A 21,607-nucleotide genomic window follows, 5' to 3' on the forward strand; every position below is an offset into this window, starting at 1 on the left:
CTCTTCTGTTAACAGAGCCTAATTTCCAGCCCCCTGTCTGTGTCTGTGTTGACTCTTCCATTGTCTTTACACTTTTGCTATTATTATCTTAATCTTCCTGAGGAAAATGGATACCTCTGACAGGTAGAAAGAGGCCAGTAGAGACAGGTTAAAAAGTGAAAAGTCTTCAATATATATTTTTGATATTTAAAAAAATTTCTTTATTACCATATGGAGCATTTTCCCCTCTTGGAAGTTTGATTTTCACCACCTTACTCAACTGCCACTCACTTAACCTGATATTGTATAAACCATCTTCAGTTATCTGATTAAATACCTAGGTCTCTCATGTGGTGTGTGAATATCTCTGTACCGATTTACATTTTAATCCTAAGTTTACTAGCTTGTTTCCTTCAGTCTGGTTATTTATGTTGCATAGCCCAAATGCAAACATTATTGATGCTGTTACATTTGGAATTACACCTCTGTCATTCAGAAGACAATGGAAGAGGTATAAAGACAACCTATGTATAGATTATCCCTCTTTCTGCAGTGAAACCATATTCCACTGACCTATGGCAAAGCCAATCCAAAATACAGATTGTTATGATGATCAGACTAATCATTAAAACTGAAACAATCATATTCTCCCTCACATAAATCATTAAGACAGGTGATACAAATGGATTTGACAGACCGTGGCCCAAAGATTCTTTACTTATCAACAGAGCCTTGAGTTAACTGAAATCAGACTATTTCATTTATTTAGGGCCAACATAAAGCAAATCTACGTAAAGATTTTCATAGTCAAGAATAATTACAAATATGAAATTACTTATGACAAATAAATGAAAGCGAGTCAAGAATAATTGCCAAATAGGAAACTACATTTTTTAGGTGATATAAGCATTTTAAATAATTTGATTGGATCTATTTCTTTGTAATTAATGGTTTACATAGATACTTTAACCACTGCAGTTCATGTTGTTTTTTTAAAAAAGTAAGTACTTAATCCTCATCAGTGTGAGATAAATTAAAGACAGAAGCTTATATTTCTTCTTCTGATGAAGGGCAAACTCCTCCAGATAGAAGTGTAGCATCTATTCTGCAGTACTACCACGTAAGAATTTTAAATAACTTGGATTATTTTGGTATCAAGTGGGATTTGTGGATGAAGAATATAGGTTTCTAAACTGGAATTTCTGTAGCTATGGCAATTAATATTCTCACTACAGCAGAAGTACCAGGAGAAGTGTAAAGAATCAGAATCTTAGCAGCCATTCGTCCATTCAACACCTACTAAATGCAGTCCATTTTGCTATATAAGATGCAAAGGGGAACGAAACTGAGGATATATATAATTTGTGAAGTGGAATGCCTCATCACAGGAGGAAAAGTCATTGTTAGAGGAAACTGGGGGACTCACGGATGTCCCACAGCATTCTAGAGTCACAGACTGTGTTCTATTATTTAATTTATAATATTTCTAGTTTTATTGGTTAAATCAATGGTGACTGAGAACACACTATTTCAGAATCTATATAATAAAAAGAAATGTGATTTCGGAGTTCAGAAAACATAGAAAAAGATTAGTATTAAAATATATCCCTGCAACCACAAGGAACAATCATAATTCATTATGTCTCATGTCTAAAATACTGCCAGAGCTTTTGAATGAAATTGTTAAGTTTTGAAAGCACTACGAATGACCTCTATTTTTTAAATTGTTGAAAGTAAGATAAAATTGTCCATCCAATTATGGAACTTGTTTACTGTAACTGAGAATGATTGAAACATTCCTGTCTACACAAATATTTCATAGAGTTTTCTTTCTGGTGACAGCTCTTCTTATCCTTCTCTTGTCAGTGTTACTGCAAAGGTTTGCAAGGGCTTTTTTAGTGTATAGAAGAGATTCTATTGTTTTTTATTTCAAAAACATCTATTTCTTAGTGTGTGATGACAACTGCTTATGATAAAATGATAGGCTTTTTATGTATAACATAGAATTTCTTTTCCAAATACTTACACACCCTAAGGGAAATTATTTCTTGCATCCTGACAATTCTGTGAAATAGCATAAAACTGGTCACTCCTTTAATTTCTCATCATAAATATTCTTAAATGCTGCTTCTCAGAGCTAACATGAAAATCACTTCCCATGACTGTGGACTATATGTCTGTGATATTTTTACTTATTTGTTTTTTGTGTTTTGTTCTGATACCTCCAACTTATAAAATTTGTTCGAATTGTTCTCATGTTAAATGCATGAAATTTTCTGTAAAGACAGAAAAAACTCTGTTTTCCGTCTTAATTTTCTGCACGCTATTTGAAACACAGAAAGCGCTCTAGTGGTATTCTAAGAATTTATGCAGATTCTGCTTAATCTTATGTTTCAAGCCTATGAAGCATATTCTAAAGCAATAATCATAACACTTAAAATACACTTACTTGCATAACATTTTTGCTGAAGTGGGTTTTAGGGATCATATGTTCTGCAACATTCCCGGCAAGGGAGTACAAAGGATACTTTAAAATGAAACTTCCATCTTTTACTTCAGCTCCTTTCTTTGACTGAGAAGTTATGAATATATCTTGCCTTCATTTCACAAATGAAAATGTGTTCAAATGCAATTAATCTACCCTATTAACTCTATAAACATCTGCTGTATTTGTTAGACACTTCAAAACTTTGCTCTGAACCAGTTAATTCTAAGTAATTTCTCAGTTAAATATTTACATGGGCTTCCATGATGATAAGCTCTCGCCTGTCTTAAACAATCAGCATATTGTCCAGAGAGAGCTATGTGCAGTGTAACACACTGTAATAACGATCCACTGGGACTTAAAATGGTTTAGCTGGCTGGGACTATTTTTTGCATATTTTTATCCTAGCTAAAAGGGGTAACAGCCTTAGGAATTCCTTTCCTTGTCAACGTTTTTAATGTCCAGAATTCTTTTTTGAAAATGAATAGACGTATGCAGATGTTTACATCGTGAATATCCTAAGTACATTCTTAAGCTTCTCTTTCAGAAAAGCAATAAATCTTCATGTTTGTGAAATTTTAGGAATAAAACAATTTAGAGTAATTTTCATAGCAGCCTAAGTAGATGGAAAAAGAAGAAAAAAATGGATAGGCATTGTTCTTCACATTAAACTGAAGAAGAAAATAATGCAAAGATGTCATGTGCACAGAGATACTTAAATATGATTCTCTAACTAGAAAAATGGTATAAACCTGTAAAACATCAAATAATTGTCAAAGATTTAAATAAGTTCCATAATGGAGATGATGTCAAAAATGGTAGATGATTAATTGTTTTTAATTTGAGCTTTCACAGACTTTAGGATTTTTTTCTTTATTGAAATATAACATATATACAGAAAAGTATGTATCACAAGCTGTAGTCCAAAGGAGTTTTTACAAATTGAATATATCCACTTTACCAACATATAGATCAAGAATCAGAGCAATTGAACACAAGCATGATACCAAAATCCAGATCAAGAATCAGAACAAACCCTTCTGTATTACAATAAGAGTAGATGATTAATTCTTCAATGAACTGTAAGGCAATTTTACTCTTAGAAATCAGATAGTGGAATGATCACTTTAGATGAGAAATACAGACAAAATTGAAAGTCCTCCAATGTGGTATTTAAGTCCAAGGCCAAGTTTTGAAAATAAATACAATTACATGTAGACCAGAAACCTTTTCCTACCACTACCACCGCTCAGTGTTATTCTATCTCCGTTTAGTTCCTTATGATCCAACTTTGTAAGTACTTATTGAGTCTCTTCTGTAAGTGTGGTAAAGGATAGAAAAAAATGATTCTTTGTTCTCTAGAACTCATAATCAACTGAGAGGATGAGTAAAGCACAAACATACGGCATTTACAAGGTCAGAGTAGGAAGGAATTACGGGAAGGGTTCTGACACAAATGCTGGGCTCTACCCAAGTTTAATTTGAGGAGCATCAGCCTAGGTATATCTACAATTTTTATGCTAAGTGGTAGGTTAATCCATTGTTTGACTTTACTAAATGCAAGGAGTAGTTAGCTGGAGAATTGTAAATAATGTATCATCCCCAAATTTTAATTTCTTATTTCTGGGAAAAAATATGATTTTTCCACAGTTGGTTGACCTATGTTTTACTAATGACAATATTGATATCATTGTTCTTTGTAAATGTCAACTAGTAATATTCAATAAAGCCAGATCAAAAATATTCTGAATATTAATGTAATATAGCTAGGATTAAAACCTGGTCATGGATAATTCAAATAGTGACTAATCCATTGGAGATTAAGAATAATCCCACTTTTTCATCAAATTCCTTTCTGGGTCCCAGACTTAGCAAAGGTAAGGGGTGGGGGAGGATTATTCAGAATCATGACTGTACAGGAGGCATATTAGTGGGTTTATGTGTGTGAGTGTATCGTATCTTACTTATGGACTTTTCACACAAAAGGTTCTCATAAATTTTTTTTGAATCCATCAGATACATTCCAAATCAAGTTTAATATTATCGTCTTATGTAGGCTTTTGCTATATAATTTCGCCAACTAGTAAAGGGAATGGAATTTTGATTACATGTGGCTCAGAATTAATTGTACTCCCTTGATGAATGTTTGGTGTGTTTATGTTTTAGTAGCTCATGTTTAAAAACACTGAAAGAGCTGTCAACATTTGGATGGATATCAAAAATGTTACGTATAAGTTTGACTATTCATGAAATGAAAATAGTTTCCTAAGGGTAAAGCAGAAGAGTTTTATCTGGAGCCAAGATTGTGTCAATCTTATAAGAAATGACACAACTCCCTGTAATTACCTTGTAATTAATATTTGGTGTATTTGGATTTCAAAATTTGATTTTCTTACACACGTTAGGAATTTACCATCCTAAAGTTGGCCTAATTAGCCAACTTTCCTTGGTTATAAACCATTTGCCAGGTGTTTTTGGTAAAAACAAACATAACTGATCACCTTTTTCATTCCCTGGTTTTTATTCCTGCTTAAATCAATAAAACATAGGTTCTACATGCCCCTATAACATTAAAGTGTTCCAAAAATAGGTAAAAGAAATTAATAAATACATATATTTTATGAATATTTTGTGGAGGAAGACTCAGAAAGATTTGGGGAACACTGAGGATCGGTGATACATCCAGGATTTTTTGTACTAATGCTTTTTCAAAATTACTTATAGTAATTTACACTAAATTCTGACAATTTTAATCAAAGGAAAGCTATCTGAGTGAAAAATTAAAATATATCTATAACCTTTTAATCTACTCTAAATAAAATTAGATGGTGAACTTAATGTTATGACATTTATGAAAATTTCGTTTCTATAAAACACCAAAAAATGTATACATAATAAATAATGATAGGTCATCACAAGCACACCTGGTATTTTAGTTTAAAGGTAGTCATGACTTTAAAGGAAACAGTCACATTATAAAAATGAATCCTAATTTTTAAAAATTAGATAATAAAAGAATGTTTCTCCTGGAATGAAGGTGAATTCAGATATGTTTGAATAGATTTCTCATATTCCAAAGTGTTTAAGGCATTTAATTTATAATAGGTTAACCATACATGTTTTTTTTAACATCTTTATTGGAGTATAATTGCTTTACAATGGTGTGTTAGTTTCTGCTTTATAACAAAGTGAATCAGTTATACATATACATATATCCCCATATCTCTTCCCTCTTGCGTCTCCCTCCCTCCCACCCTCCCTATCCCACCCCTCTAGGTGGTCACAAAGCACCGAGCTGATCTCCCTGTGCTATGCGGCTGCTTCCCATTAGCTATCTATTTTACATTTGGTAGTGTATATATGTCCATGCCACTCTCTCACTTCATCCCAGCTTACCCTTCCCCCTCCCCATATCCTCAAGTCCATTCTCTAGTAGGTCTGCGTCTTTATTCCCGTCTTGCCCCTAGGTTGTTCATGACTTTTTTTTTTTTTTTAGATTCCATATATATGTGTTAGCATACAGTATTTGTTTTTCTCTTTCTGACTTACTTCACGCTGTATGACAGACTCTAGGTCCATCCACCTCACTACAAATACCTCCATTTCATTTCTTTTTATGGCTGAGTAATATTCCATTGTATATATGTGCCACATCTTCTTTATCCATTCATCTGTCGATGGACACTTAGGTTGATTCCATGTCCTGACTATTGTAAATAGAGCTGCAATGAACATTGTGGTACATGACTCTTTTTGAATTATGGTTTTCTCAGGGTATATGCCCAGTAGTGGGATTGCTGGGTCGTATGGTAGTTCTATTTTTAGTTTTTTAAGGAACCTCCATACTGTTCTCCATAGTGGCTGTATCAATTTACATTCCCACAGACAGTGCAAGAGGGTTCCCTTTTCTCCACACCCTCTCTAGCATTTATTGTTTCTACATTTTTTGATGATGGCCATTCTGACCGGTGTGAGATGATATCTCATTGTAGTTCTGATATGCATTTCTCTAATGATTAATGATGTTGAGCATTCTTTCATGTGTTTGTTGGCAATCTGTATATCTTCTTTGGAGAAATGTCTATTTAGGTCTTCTGCCCATTTTTGGATTGGGTTCTTTGTTTTTTGATATTGAGCTGCATGAGCTGCTTGTAAATTTTGGAGATTAATCCTTTGCCAGTTGCTTCATTTGCAAATATTTTCTCCCATTCTGAGGGTTGTCTTTTGGTCTTGTTTATGGTTTCCTTTGCTGTGCAAAAGTTTTTAAGTTTCATTAGGTCCCATTTGTTTATTTTTGTTTTTATTTCCATTTCTCTAGGAGGTGGGTCAGAAAGGATCTTGCTGTGATTTATGTCATGGAGTGCCTATGTTTTCCTCTAAGAGTTTAATAGTGTCTGCCTTACATTTAGGTCTTTAATCCATTTTGAGTTTATTTTTGTGTATGGTGTTAGGGAGTGTTCTAATTTCATTCTTTTACATGTAGCTGTCCCGTTTTCCCAGCACCACTTATTGAAGAGGCTGTGTCTTCTCCACTGTATATTCTTGCCTCCTTTATCAAAGATAAGGTGACCATATGTGCGTGGGTTTATCTCTGGGCTTTCTATCCTGTCCCATTGATCTATATTTCTGTTTTTGTGCCAGTACCATACTGTCTTGATTACTGTAGCTTTGTAGTATAGTCTGAAGTCCAGGAGCCTGATTGCTCCAGCTCCGTTTTTCTTTCTCAAGATTGCTTTGGCTATTCGGGGTCTTTTGTGTTTCCATACAAATTAAAAATTTTTTGTTCTATTTCTGTGAAAAATGCCAGTGGTAGTTTGATAGGGATTGCATTGAATCTGCAGATTGCTTTGGGTAGTATAGTCATTTTCACAATGTTGATTCTTCCAATCCAAAAACATGGTATATTTCTCCACCTATTTGTATCATCTTTAATTTCTCTCCTCAGTGTCTTATAATTTTCTGCATACAGGTCTTTTTTCTCCTTAGGTAGGTTTATTCCTAGATGTTTTATTCTTTTTGTTGCAGTGGTAAATGGGAGTGTTTTCTTAATTTCCCTTTCAGATTTTTCATCATTAGTGTATAGGAATGCAAGAGATTTCTGTGCATTAATTTTGTATCCTGCTACTTTACCAAATTCATTGATTAGCTCTAGTAGTTTTCTGGTAGCATCTTTAGGATTCTCTATGTATAGTATCATGTCATCTGCATACAGTGACAGCTTTACTTCTTCTTTTCCAATTTGGATTCCTTTTATTTCTTTTTCTTCTCTGATTGCTGTTGCTAAAGCTTCCAAAACTATGTTGAATAATAGTGGTGAGAATGGACAACCTTGTCTTGTTCCTGATCTTAGAGGAAATGGTTTCAGTTTTTCACCGTTGAGAATGATGTTGTCTGTGGGTTTGTCATATATGACCGTTATTATGTTGAGGTAAGTTCCCTCTATGCCTACTTTCAGGAGGGTTTTTATCATAAATGGGTGTTGAATTTTGTCGAAAGCTTTCTCTGCATCTATTGAGATGATCATATGGTTTTTCTCCTTCAATTTGTTAATATGGTGTATCACATTGATTGATTTGCGTATATTGAAGAATCCTTGCACTCCTGGGGTAAACCCCACTTGATCATGGTGTATGATCCTTTTAATGTGCTGTTGGATTCTGTTTGCCAGTATTTTGTTGAGGATTTTTGTGTCTATGTTCATCAGTGATATTGGCCTGTAATTTTCTTTTCTTGTAGTATCTTTGTCTGGTTTTGGTATCAGGGTGATGGTGGCCTCGTAGAAGGAGTTTGGGAGTGTTCCTGCCTCTGCTGTATTTTGGAAGAGTTTGAGAAGGATAGGTGTTAGCTCTTCTCTAAATGTTTGATAGAATTCGCCTATGAAGCCATCTGGTCCTGGGCTTTTGTTTGTTGGAAGATTTTTAATCACAGTTTCAATTTCAGTGCTTGTGATTGTTCTGTTCATATTTTCTATTTCTTCCTGGTTCAGTCTCAGAAGGTTGTGCATTTCTAAGAATTTGTCCATTTCTTTCAGGTTGTCCAATTTATTGGCATATAGTTGCTTGTAGTAATCTCCTATGATCCTTTGTATTTCTGCAGTGTCAGTTGTCACTTCTCCTTTTTCATTTCTAATTCTATGGATTTAAGTCTTCTCCCTTTTTTTCTCGATGAGTCTGGCTAGTGGTTTATCAATTTTGTTTATCTTCTCAAAGAACCAATTTTTATTTTTATTGATCTTTGCTATCGTTTCCTTCATTTCTTTTTCATTTATTTCTGATGTGATCTTTATGATTTCGTTCCTTCTGGTAACTTTGGGGTTTTTTTGTTCTTCTTTCTCTAATTGCTTTAGGTGTAAGTTTAGGTTGTTTATTTGAGATGTTTCTTGTTTCTTAAGGTAGGATTGTATTGCTATAAACTTCCCTCTTAGAACTTCTTTTGCTGCATCCCACAGGTTTTGAGTCGTCGTGTTTTCATTGTCATTTGTTTCTAGGTATTTTTAGATTTCCTCTTTGATTTCTTCAGTGATCTCTTGGTTAGTAAGTAGTTTATTGTTTAGCTTCCATGTGTTTGCATTTTTTACAGATTTTTTCCTGTAATTGATATCTAGTCTCATAGTGTTGTGATTGGAAAAGATACTTGGTACGATTTCAATTTTCTTAGATTTACCAAGGCTTGATTTGTGATCCAAGATATGATCTATCCTGGAGAATGTTCCATGAGCACTTGAGAAGAAAGTGTATTCTGTTGTTTTTGGATGGAATGGCCTATAAATATCAAGTCTATCTTGTTTAATGTGTCATTTAAAGCTTGTGTTTCCTTATTTATTTTAATTTTGGATTATCTGTCCATTGGTGAAAGTGGGGTGTTAAAGTCCCCTACTATGATTGTGTCACTGTCAATTTCCCCTTTATGGCTGTTAGCATTTGCCTTACGTATTAAGGTGCTCCTGTGTTGGGTCCATAAATATTTACAATTGTTGTATCTTCTTCTTGGATTGATCCCTTGATCATTATGTAGTGTCCTTCTTTGTCTCTTGTAATAGTCTTTGTTTTAAAGTCTATTTTGTCTGATATGAGAATTGCTACTCCAGCTTTCTTTTGATTTCCATTTGCATGGAATATCTTTTTCCATTCCCTTACTTTCAGTCTGTATGTGTCCCTAGGTCTGAAGTGGGTCTCTTGTAGACAGCATATATACGGGTCTTGTTTTTGTATCCATTCAGCCAGTTTATGTCTTTTGGTTGGAGCATTTAATCCATTTACATTTAAGGTAATTATCGATATGTATGTTCCTATTACCATCTTCTTAATTGTTTTGGGTTTGTTATTGTAGGTCTTTTCCTTCTCTTGTGTTTCCTGCCTAGAGAAGTTCCTTTAGCATTTGTTGTAAAGGTGGTTTGGTGGTGCTGAATTCTCTTAGCTTTTGCTTGTCTATAAGGGTTTTAATTTCTCCGTCACATCTGAATGAGATCCTTGCTGTGTAGAGTAATCTTGGTTATAGGTTTTTCCCCTTCATCACTTTAAATATGTCCTGCCACTCCCTTCTGGCTTGCAGAGTTTCTGCTGAAAGATCAGCTGTTAACCTTATGGGGAGTCCCTTGTATGTTATTTGTTGTTTTTCCCTTGCTGCTTTTAATATTTTTTCTTTGTATTTAATTTTTGATAGTTTGTCTAATATGTGTCTTGGCGTGTTTCTCCTTGGATTTATCCTGTATGGGACTTTCTGTGCTTCCTGAACTTGATTAACTATTTCCTTTCCCATATTAGGGAAGTTTTCAACTATAATCTCTTCAAATATTTTCTCAGTCCCTTTCTTTTTCTTTTCTTCTTCTGGGACCCCTATAATTCGAATGTTCGTGCATTTAATGTTCTCCCAGAGGTCTCTGAGACTGTCCTCAATTCTTTTCATTTTTTTTCTTTATTCTGCTCTGCAGTGGTTATTTTCACTATTTTATCTTCCAGGTCACTTATCTGTTCTTCTGCCTCAGTTATTCTGCTATTGACCCCTTCTAGAGAATTTTTAATTTCATTTATTGTGTTGTTCATCACTGTTTGTTTGCTCTTTCGTTCTCCTAGGTCCTTGTTAAATGTTTCTTGTATTTTCTCCATTCTATTTCCAAGATTTTGCATCATCTTTACTATCATTATTCTGAATACTTTTTCAGATAGACTGCCTATTTCCTCTTCATTTGTTAGGTCTGGTGAGTTTTTACCTTGCTTCTTCATCTGGTGTGTGTTTCTCTGTCTTCTGATTTTGCTTAACTTACTGTTTTTGGGGTCTCCTTTTCGCAGGCTGCAGGTTCATAGTTCCCATTGTTTTTGGTGCCTGCCCCCAGTGGCTAAGGTTGGTTCAGTGAGTTGTGTAGGCTTCCTGGTGGAGAGGACTAGTGCCTGTGTTCTGGTGGATGAGGCTGGATCTTGTCTTTCTGGTGGTCAGGTCCACGTCTGGTGGTGTGTTTTGGGGTGTCTGTGACCTTATTATGATTTTTGGCAGCCTCTGTGCTAATTGGTGGGGTTGTGTTCCTGTCTTGCTAGTTGTTTGGCATAGGGTGTCCAGCACTGGAGCTTGGTGGTCGTTGAGTGGAGCTGGGTCTTGGCGTTGAGATGGAGAGCTCTGGAAGATTTTTGCCATTTGATATTACGTAGAGCTGGGAGGTCTCTTGTGGACCAATGTCCTCAACTTGGCTCTCCCACCTCAGAGGCACAGCCCTGATGCCTGGCTGAAGTACCAAGAGCTTGTCATCCACACGGCTCAGAATAAAAGGGAGAAAAAAAAGAAAGAAAGAAGAAAATAAAATATTTATTAAAATAGAAAATAAAAAATAATTATTAAAAAAAATTTTTAAGTAATAAAAAAAGAAAGAAGAGTGCAACCAAACCAAAAAACAAATCCACCTATGATAACAAGCGCTAATAACTATACTAAAAAAAACAAAAACAAAGGGACAGACAGAACCCTAGGACAAATGGTAAAAGCAAAGCTATACAGACAAAATCACACACAGAAGCATACACATACACACAAAAATAGAAAAAGGGAAAAAAATATATGTATCGTTGCTCCCAAAGTCCACCTCCTCAATTTGGGATGATACGTTGTCTATCCAGGTATTCCACAGGTGCAGGTACATCAAGTTGATTGTGGAGATTTAATCCGCTGCTTCTGAGGCTGCTGGGAGAGATTTCCCTTTCTCTTTGTTTGCACAGCTCCCGGGGTTCAGCTTTGGATTGGGCCCCGCCTCTGCGTGTAGGTCGCCTGAGGGCGTCTGTTCTTCGCTCAGACAGAACGGGGTTAAAGGAGCAGCTGCTTCGGGGGCTCTGGCTCACTCAGGCCGGGGGGAGGGAGCGGTACGGAGGAGGCGGGGCGAGCCTGCGGCGGCAGAAGCCGGCGTGACGTTGCAGCAGCCCGAGGCGCACCGTGCGTTCTCTCGGGGAAGTTGTCCCCAGGTTACGGGAGCCTGGCCGTGGCGGGCTGCACAGGCTCCCGGGAGGGGCGGTGTGGAGAGTGACCTGTGCTCGCACACAGGCTTCTTGGTGGCGGCAGCAGCAGCCTTAGCGTCTCATGCCCGTCTCTGGGGTCCGCGCTGATAGCCGCGGCTCGCGCCCGTCTCTGGAGCTCGTTTAGGCGGCGCTCTGAATCCCTTCTCCTCGCGAACCAGGGAGCAAAGAGGCAAGAAAAAGTCTCTTGCCTCTTCGGCAGCTCCAGACCTTTTCCCGGACTCCCTCCCGGCTAGCTGTGGCGCACTAGCCCCTTCAGGCTGTGTTCACGCCGCCAACCCCAGTCCTCTCCCTGCGATCCGACCGAAGCCCGAGCCTCAGCTCCCAGCCCCCGCCCGCCCCAGCGGCTGAGCAGACAAGCCTCTCGGGCTGGTGAGTGCTGCTCGGCGCCGATCCTCTGTGCGGGAATCTCTCCGCTTTGCCCTCCGCACCCCTGTGGCCGCGCTCTCCTCCGTGGCTCCGAAGCTTCCCCCCTCTGCTACCCGCAGTCTCCGCCCGCGAAGGGGCTTCCAGTGTGTGGAAACCTTTCCTCCTTCACGGCTCCCTCCCAGAGGTGCAGGTCCCGTCCCTATTCTTTTGTCTCTGTTTTTTCTTTTTTCTTTTTCCCTACCCAGGTACGTGGGGAGTTTCTTGCCTTTTGGGAGGTCTGAGGTCTTCTGCCAGCGTTCAGTAGGTGTTCTGTAGGAGTTGTTCCACATGTAGATGTAGTTCTGATGTATCTGTGGGGCGGAAGGTGATCTCCACGTCTTACTCTTCCACCGTCTTGAACCATACATATTTTTAAAACCCTTTGAACAGTACTGGCTTTAACAAAAAGCTTTTTTTTTTTTTTTTACAGTGAATTGATTTCCCATTATGATTTTTTTTTCACTCAGACATTAACAGGCACCTAGTGTTGAATAAGACACTGATTCTACCTGTTGTCCTTAGAGCCTGGTGAATCATTACCTGAATAATCTTTTAAATAGACTTATGATAAGTACTTTAAAGAACAAGTACAAGGCACCCTACGACTGATGAAACAAGGCATTCATCTCTTCTCGTGGACAAGCGGAGGAGGTCAGGCTGGGTTTTCGGGTTTGGCTGTGCTGTGTAGGATGGAGGGTCCATGTCTAGTGTCACCAAGGAGGCTCTCATAGATGAGCAAGCAAGAAGGGTGATGGAGCTGAAGGATGAAGGGAGATAATAGATGGATCCAAATCTACTGTGGGGCTACAGCAATTGGACTTGGGGACTGGATGTGAAAGAGAAGTGAGAGAGGCAGGTATGGAGGACCAGTTATAGATTCCTGGCAGGAGCCCTAGCAGGATGGTGCGTGGGTTTACGGAGTTGGGGGGTGCTGGAAGAGGACCCAGTTTTGGTGGGAGGGTCCTAGATGTGGTGTCACTGTGCTAAATTCAAGTGCTGGTGAGAGAGCGGAGTGGACGTGTCAGGCAGGCAGTTGGACGTGTGGACCTGCAACTCAGAGATAAACTGAGTTATAAATCTTGACATCATTGGCCTGGAGAATCCAAAGCCCATGGTATATGAGACCATGGTGGGAGAGTGTAGACTGGGAAGAAAACGGGCCTAAACCCTCACACTGAAAGGTTGAATAGGGAAGGGGGAAGCAGCAGGGGAGACTAAGAAGCTTTCAGAGAGGTAACAACTAGCAGTCAGTGCCGGAGACTTCAAAATCATCAGTGTCATCATTTTGCTTTTCATGCTGAGTGAGAATTCCTGTGTAATAGTAACTGTCTGTGAGAACCAGGAGATTGACTTTCAGATTCGTGCACCTGGGATTTCCTGGACCTTTTGTATAATTGAAAAAAAAATGGTTATTTTTTCTACCACTTGACAGTGTTATGGGTAAGTATTAAATAATGTCTATGATGCTAAAAATTAAATGTTAGGAGTAGATGAATGTTGAAGCCAACGTCATAACTAGGTGTTCTCTCAGCGGATAGTCACAGAGCCACTCTCAACCAAAAATGCCATTGCATTTATAGAGTTTAAATATATGAAGCAGCATTTTTTTCTGCCTGCAAATATTGTTACCATTTATTGATGGCAGTTTGATAAAACATGGTTCCAATCATATGGGAGTCACCACTGGGGGTGAACACTGCGCCTCACACGTGGTTAGGAATCACCTTTTTTTTCTTTTCTGGTGTTAACTCCAAATATAAACCAGTCAAAGGACAATTCATCATTATTAATGTATGAGGTAGCCTAGGCTTGGAAGAGTTCGAATCACTTTAAAAGTTTTCTATAATCAATAAAATAGGTATTAATTTTCACAACATTCTTTGCAAGGCAGGTATACTTGAAACAATCTATTAATATGTGTTGTTTTTCCTCCTAGGGCTCCCTGGGGATCCAAGGCCCCCAAGGTCCACCTGGAAAAGAGGGTCAGAGGGTAAGTAAACACAGAACAACTGGCAGGCATTACTAACTCAGAGGTTACTTATTTCTGAGCACTTATAAAAATAAAATCAAAATACAGCAAGCAGATGGGCATGAGGAGAATATCAACTACCTGAAAGCCAAAATTTGAGATTTGAGATTTTGACAGTGCTTTTACAATCCAGAAAATTGTATATATTTTCCAGATTGGCAGCACAAATGTGGAGATATAATTTGGGTGAAATGGATTAACCATAATTTGATCTGGAGCACGTTGGTCCTATTTTGGGGTTTTTGAGTTAAGCTCATCTTTGCAGAGTTGTTTGATGGGTTATATTTGTGGAGTTCTAGCCTGTTCATGAATTCTGTAAAGACTGTGGATATTAACTACATTCTTTAGCCAAATTAAATTGTTGACATTCGTGACTCTTTGTAGTTACTTTCCTGCCTTTGAGATAAAGTATGTAGTATGTGGATACATTGTACTTGCTGTGGGGGTATAGCAATCACCTTCCAGGGCAGTTAGGCTTACTGGCTCCCCCTAAAAGGAACCCCTGCAGTGACAGATAATTGGTCAGCTCTGCATGAACACTTTCTGCAAGGGGACACCCTATTCTTGTCGTTAGTTGTTATTAACTGTTTTCAAATCATGTTAAAGTCTCCAAACATTTTATGTGTGCTTTCTTATATGAGTAGTATTTTGAACTTTTGTTACCTTATGGATGAGAGTTGTGTGACTCACAGAGTGTAGATGACTTGCCTAAAGTCATAGAACTACTAAAAAGTCGAGCCAGGACTTGAATTTGGGGCTTCTGACTTTGGATCCCATGTTCTCTTTTATTGTCCCAGTCTATTGACCCCAAATCTCTTTTCAGTCATTTAAATTTATTATTCCCAGTTCTGCCCACTAGACTAGACGATGTCTAAGTTTTGTCAGTTAGAACATTTCTATGTCCAGTTTTTATTCCCAGTGGCTATTTCAGTGAACAAAAAAAGGCTTAATAAGTTTTGATGGCTAAGAAAATAAAAGGGAAAATGTTGTGAATAATAGCTAACATTTATCAGCTACCTACATGTGCTAAATGATTCATATTTCACTTATTTCTCACAATAGCTCTGTGAAGTAGGTTCTACTCTAGCCCTCACAGAGAAAACTGAGTTCGAACACTTTGCTAGTAAGTGGACTATGCTGATATGTTAAAATTATTTACAAAATAGTCACATTTGGGTTCTAGTCTCAACACCTATGTGTACAATTATAGCTTCCCCTTTTAGCTCTCCAGCCCCTCTCTATCCAAGTGTTCATTAATGCACGTGATCAATGTTTTAAATAGTCTTGGGGAAACATAGACGATTACTTCCCTAGATCTGTGTTTTTGAGGCTGCCTTAAGCGTTTTCAACCACTGGGGGCAGAGGACTAGATGAAATGATCATGTGAAGTTAATTTCCAAGCTTCTTATTCTATTTTCTCACAGTAATGACCAAGATGTCTGTTGTACCTAGGACCACGTTTCTGAATTAATTTCTGTCTGCAGCATCCAGGGAACATTTTCCTTCTAGTAACTACCCCTTCCTGGAAACTGAGTGATAAATTATACTCCCTAGTTAATATCCAAAATATGTAAGGAACTCATGCAACTCAATAGCAAAACAAACCAATAACCCCATTTAAAAATGGACAAAGGACCTGAATAGACACTTCTCAAAAGAAGACATACACGTGGACAACAGGTATATGAAAAGGTAGCTAATCATCAAGGAAATGCAAATCAAAACCACAGTGAGCTATCACCTCACACCAGCTAGAATGGCTAGTATCAGAAAGACAAGAGATACGAAGTGTTGGCCAGGGTGTGGGGAATAGGGAACCCTCGTGCACTGTTGGTGGGAATGTAAACTGGTACAACCAGTGTGGAAAAGAGTATGGAGGTTCCTCCAAAAAAGTAAAAATAGAACTACCTTACGACCCAGCAATCCCACTTCTGGGTGTATATCTAAAAGGAGGAAATCAGTATTTCGAAGAGATATGCGTACTCCCATGATATGGAAACAACCTAAAGGTCTATTGACAGATGAATGGATAAAGAAAATGTGATTACACACACATACACACACACACACACATACACACACAGTTGAATATTATTCAGCCTTAATAAAGAAGGAGATCTTGCCACTTGTGATAACATGGAGGAACCTGGAGGACTTTATGCTACATGAAAGAAGCCAGACACAGAAAGACAAATACGGCTTTGCATGTGGAATCTGAGAATGTAAAATCCATAGAAACAGAGAGTAGACTGGTGGTTACTGGAGGCTGGGGGGAGAAGGGGGTAAGAGAAGATGTCAGTCAAGGGATACGATTTTTAGTTATACAAGATGGATAAGTTCTGGGGACTTAATGTACAACAGTGAGACTGTAGTTAATATTGTGTTGTATACTTGAAATTGGCTAAAAGTGTAGATCTTAAGTTTTCACCACAAAAAAAGTAACTATTTGTGAGGGGATGGATATGTTAATTAGCTTGATTGTGGTGACTTTCACAATGTGTAAGTATATCAGATCAAGTTGTATACCTTAAATATATAAAATTTTAATTGTCAACAATAACTCAGTAAAGTACAATGATAAATAGATTTTTAATTTCAACTCCAAAAATAACCCTAGGTAGTTTGAGATGGAAATTATGGAGTGAGGTGGGTGAAGCTAGGCAGTATGTCTGAATTCTTCCGCCTGTGGCAGAGCTTTTTTTTTTTTTTTTAATTTTGTGTGGTAAGAACATTTAACATGAGATCATCTCTCTTAAGAAATTTTAAGCATACAAGGAAATTGTACTTCTGACTTGTACTGACATGTGGTCAATTCAAGGTGCCTCCTCCTTTATTTTAATGAAAACTTCTTCCCAGTCAGATCTTCATCCATCCTGCGACTGTGCAGTTGCCTTTCTTTATCACAGAGTAGGAATTGACCCTTGTGATAGTTAAATTTCATCTTCTGGATTTTAGTTTCTAATACCATTCTATTGTGTTTTTTTCCAGTGAAATAGCTCCCAGATTTACATCACCTTAAATTTTGATAAGCCTACCCGCTGAGTCATCATTCATATCACTAATAAATCCTGAGCAGAACAGGGCCTGAAAACTCTGAGTAACACCAGCAAAGCTGCCGTCTTGTCTACCATTGATATTCGTGTGACATGATACAAGTCATGTACAAATACATTCTAACTCTCCCTCCTTCCAACCCACATTTCTTAATTCGGCTTGTAAGATAATTATGAGAGTCTTTGTCAGACTAGCTGAAATGAAAAATATTCAGATGAGGCTCTTTGAAAATAGTAATGCTTCAAATTGAAATTGTACCCTAGCGAAGCTTACATTTCAGAAGAAGGTGAATTAAAGAATAGATTAAACTTATGTAGTCTTCATGATAATTTTGGAGGAACGTATTCAAATTGTAAAGTTCAACTGCTATATTATGCAAATTTACTTCATTTATAAATATGTATAGTTCAGATAATTTTATATTACTTTTATTCTAACATCAACGAGTAACAGTGTCAGAAACTAAGGAATGTAATAGAATTTTGTAGATAATGTTAGGCAAGGTTTATCATTATTACTACTGCTCTTTCACAAATGCCATATTTATGGAAGAGAGCATTTAGATCAGGTATTATTGATGTTATACACATTTACAAATGATTATTTCCAAATGTACTCAGGGATTTATTCTGCTTTTTCAGTTACTTAAAAGTGAAACAGATTAAAGAAAAAAGCATTCTTACATATTTACATTTAGACCCATCTTCGTGCTACCATTTCTTCTCTGCTCAAGAGTTAGGCAGCACTGAGCTCTTTTGGACATGCAAATGTACATGTATATGCATGTGTGTGTGTGCATACACACAGACACACACACACTGAAAGCTAAGACCTGTAACTTTTCATTTCACTGAACTTTGCAATAGAAGACAACAGAAAAATCTAGGAATTTAAAATTCTTTTCTATTGACCCATTGTCAAGAAAACTCATATTTTGATTACATGTGTTTGATCAGGAATGAATTGACTATCACTAAGTTTATTGAAATGAAATATAAAATATGTGCAAGTTTATGCACCTTACTCCTAGGCATAATGTCTTTAAGGAAAGTAGAAGAAATCATTGATTTGTTGGTTTTCCTCGATGATTAAATAGAGGCTAGCCTGTATTCTACTAATATCTCTCAATTATGGTGAGTTTCAAACATAATTGTCACATGTAAGCATACCAAACATTATAGAAAATGTTAATAATACTACTAATAATACCACTGTTATTTTATTAAGGCTTAAATAAATATGATAAATATAAAAAATTTTTCTCTTTAACCCTTTGTGTAGAGTTTTCTATAAGCACGATAAGAACATTATTTTTTCCCAAGTACTACACCAAAATTCTGTTTGAAATTTTCATTAGTTGACTTTATTCTCTTTATTGTCTTGTACGAAATTTTAGATACTAAAGCTACTAAATTTTAGATAAGTGTTCATTTAATAAAACATAGTAGTAGTATGCTTCTTGTACTTAAAAGCTGCCGTTAACCATAACAATGTTTGGTGGTGATATATATCTGAGATTTGTGGCCTTTTTTTTTTCTTAACCTCCTTATTTCTTATTTGAATCTCTTATATGCCATTGTTTTTTCCGTTTGTTATCTTTTTGAAGTCCTACAAGTGAAACATTTGGCTGGCATATTTTGGGATCTCACACCCTTTATAGATTAACACAATTTTAAAAATTCAGCTAATGTTGAATATTGACCCTGAGCCGCAGGTGAGAGTGTGTCAGGGAGCAGCATGGGGACCACCTGCCTGGACACCAAGAGGATGTCCAGCCCATGATGGCAGAGAAGGACCAGGAGGGGGACCGGGATACTGCAGGGCCAGGAAGTCAACAGAAGAGCGTTTCAAGATGCATGGAGGGTTCAACAGCATTAAAATTTGGAACAAATTTGGGGGAGAGATACTGGATAAAAGGAGAGGTGGCTGGAATTGGTACCAGCTGAGAGAGAAGTTTTAGCTGAATAAATAAATGGGAGAGCGTTAGAAACAAAAATTGCAAGAAAAGATGTGAGGGAATTAGGGGGTGAATTGTGAGGAAGGAGAGGCAGCAATGGGGAATCTGGGAGAAAGAGAAGGACGGGAATTGGATGTGAGCCCAAGAAGGTGTCTTGATGAAAAGTGGAGTATTTCAGACAGCTGACCATGTTCGTGGAAGTTTACATGAAACATCTCAAAAGAACTGGCATTTATAAAAATCCCCTCTAAGATGTAGATTCCTTATAGGATCTCCTAATATCCCTAATACCCAAAACATAAAAAATAAATATCATTTTAATGTAACCTTGGATTTCTCCTTTATAGTCACATTAAAGTGCATGTCTGAACAATCTCAGGGCCTTTTGTTAAAATCCCTCTGGGTCTCTGAAAGAACATTTATTGGTGAATCAGCTAGTGACTGCCCCGAACAGAAGTTTGTTCGGCTGGACCAAGATGACACCACACTCTTGCATTCTTTGTTGCTGGATCCTAATTTTGATCCTGAATAGAAATTTTATGTTTTAAATGCCTTACAAGTCACCCCGTGTCTTTTATTTTAATTAATTCTTATTGGAATATAGTTGCTTTACAATGTTGTGTTAGTTTCTACTGTACAGCAAAATGAATCAGCTATACATATATATATATATCCCCTCCTTTTTGGATTTCCTTCCCATTTAGGTCACCACAGTGCGTTAAGTAGAGTTCCCTGTGCTATACAGTATGTTCTCATTAGTTATCTATTTTATACGTAGTATCAATAGTGTATATGTGTCAATCCCAATCTCCCAATTCCTCCCACCTCCCTCTTGGTATCCGTACATTTTTTCTCTATGTCTGTGTCTTTATTTCTGCTTTGCAAATAAGGTCATGTATACCATTTTTCTAGATTCCACATATATACCTTTAAATACAATACTTGTCTTTCTCTTTCTGACTTCACTCTGTATGACACTCTCTAGGTCCATTCACGTCTCTACAAATGATGCAATTTCATTCCTTTTAATGGTTGAGTAATATTCCATTGTATATATGTGCCACATCTTCTTTATCCATTCCTCTGTTGATGAATATTTAGGTTGCTTCCATGTACTGGCTATTGTAAATAGTGCTGCTATGTCAGTTTAGCTTCTCTGCCTGTGCTTGTCCTTTTTTTTTTCATTTTTATTCCTTCCAGGCAGCCATCCATTTAATTGCCTCCTTTTAACATTTTTGTGCAGATTCTACTTTTTTTACTCTCCCTTGAAGTGCTTGCTCCAAGCCACCCTGAAGCCTGCGTCTGGGGTCAGGGTTCCTTGTGTCCTAAACAGCATGGAGAACTCACCCTACTTAGGGTGTGTCCCATCAGGGTGTGTCCTTCCGCACCAGCCCAGACTTGATGGCAAAGGAACTGAGTCATATTTCCTTCACGAGGGGGGAGTCTGATGGTCAGTCCTGCAAAGGCACAGAGGACAGGGCAGGCCATGTGTCTGCTGGCTTCTCAGTGTGTAAGCAACATAGGGGATAATATGGAGGCAATTCAGATCACCTGGATTTAAACCCCAGCCTCACCACCTCTTAGCTTTGAGATCTTGGGCAAGTTCCTCAGCCTCTCTGCCCCTCAGTTTCCTCACTTAGAAGATGGAGATTCTAATAACCCCTACCTACCTGGCAGAGTTGTTGTAAGGAGCGTGCCAGGTAGGGGTTAGCTGTTGTCATGATTCTCACCTGCAGCCTGCTGATCTGAAGCTGTGTGCAGACGGGAAAGTAAGTATGTGAACTCAGAGTATTAGGACTTGATTAAAGAGAATGTCTAATTGGTCAAGAAAAAGTACTGAAAGTAAAATGACTGCTTTAACTACCACTCCGTTGAACTCATTTTATTTAACTGTTACTTGAATTCTTACTTTATCTGGATGTCCGTGCTCATGTTCTAATGCCCCAGAAGCTTTATGAAGCCCAATGTTTATCCAGTTTCACAATAAACTTAAGTATATTAACAAGTTTGGAAATGTTGAGTAGATTAAGTCGTTTTCCTTGAAGAAGCAGAAATGAGTGTCCTCATTGTGGAGTACCTAAGACCTTAGTGTTTGTTTTGTGAACAAATTTGTGCTGATCATGTATAAATTCACTAAGGCATTCATGGAAAAACAACTTGTTCTTCTTTTGGCTTGTTTGTTTCTGAGCTGGTTTATATGC

At 37.5% G+C, this 21,607-nt stretch overlaps 1 protein-coding gene across 1 annotated transcript in view; it reads left to right on the plus strand.

Annotated features, from left to right (window-relative positions):
• The window catches only part of COL19A1 (collagen type XIX alpha 1 chain), a 322,067-nt gene that overhangs the window by 197,656 nt on the left and 102,804 nt on the right, over positions 1-21,607 (plus strand). The window contains exon 16 of the mRNA XM_061207711.1: positions 14,303-14,356. Coding sequence (XP_061063694.1) covers positions 14,303-14,356 — 54 coding nt within the window. The remainder of the gene's footprint in view (positions 1-14,302; positions 14,357-21,607) is intronic.

This window comes from Eubalaena glacialis, chromosome 12 (genome assembly GCF_028564815.1).
Source record: "Eubalaena glacialis isolate mEubGla1 chromosome 12, mEubGla1.1.hap2.+ XY, whole genome shotgun sequence".
Classification (NCBI taxonomy): Eukaryota; Metazoa; Chordata; class Mammalia; order Artiodactyla; family Balaenidae; genus Eubalaena; species Eubalaena glacialis.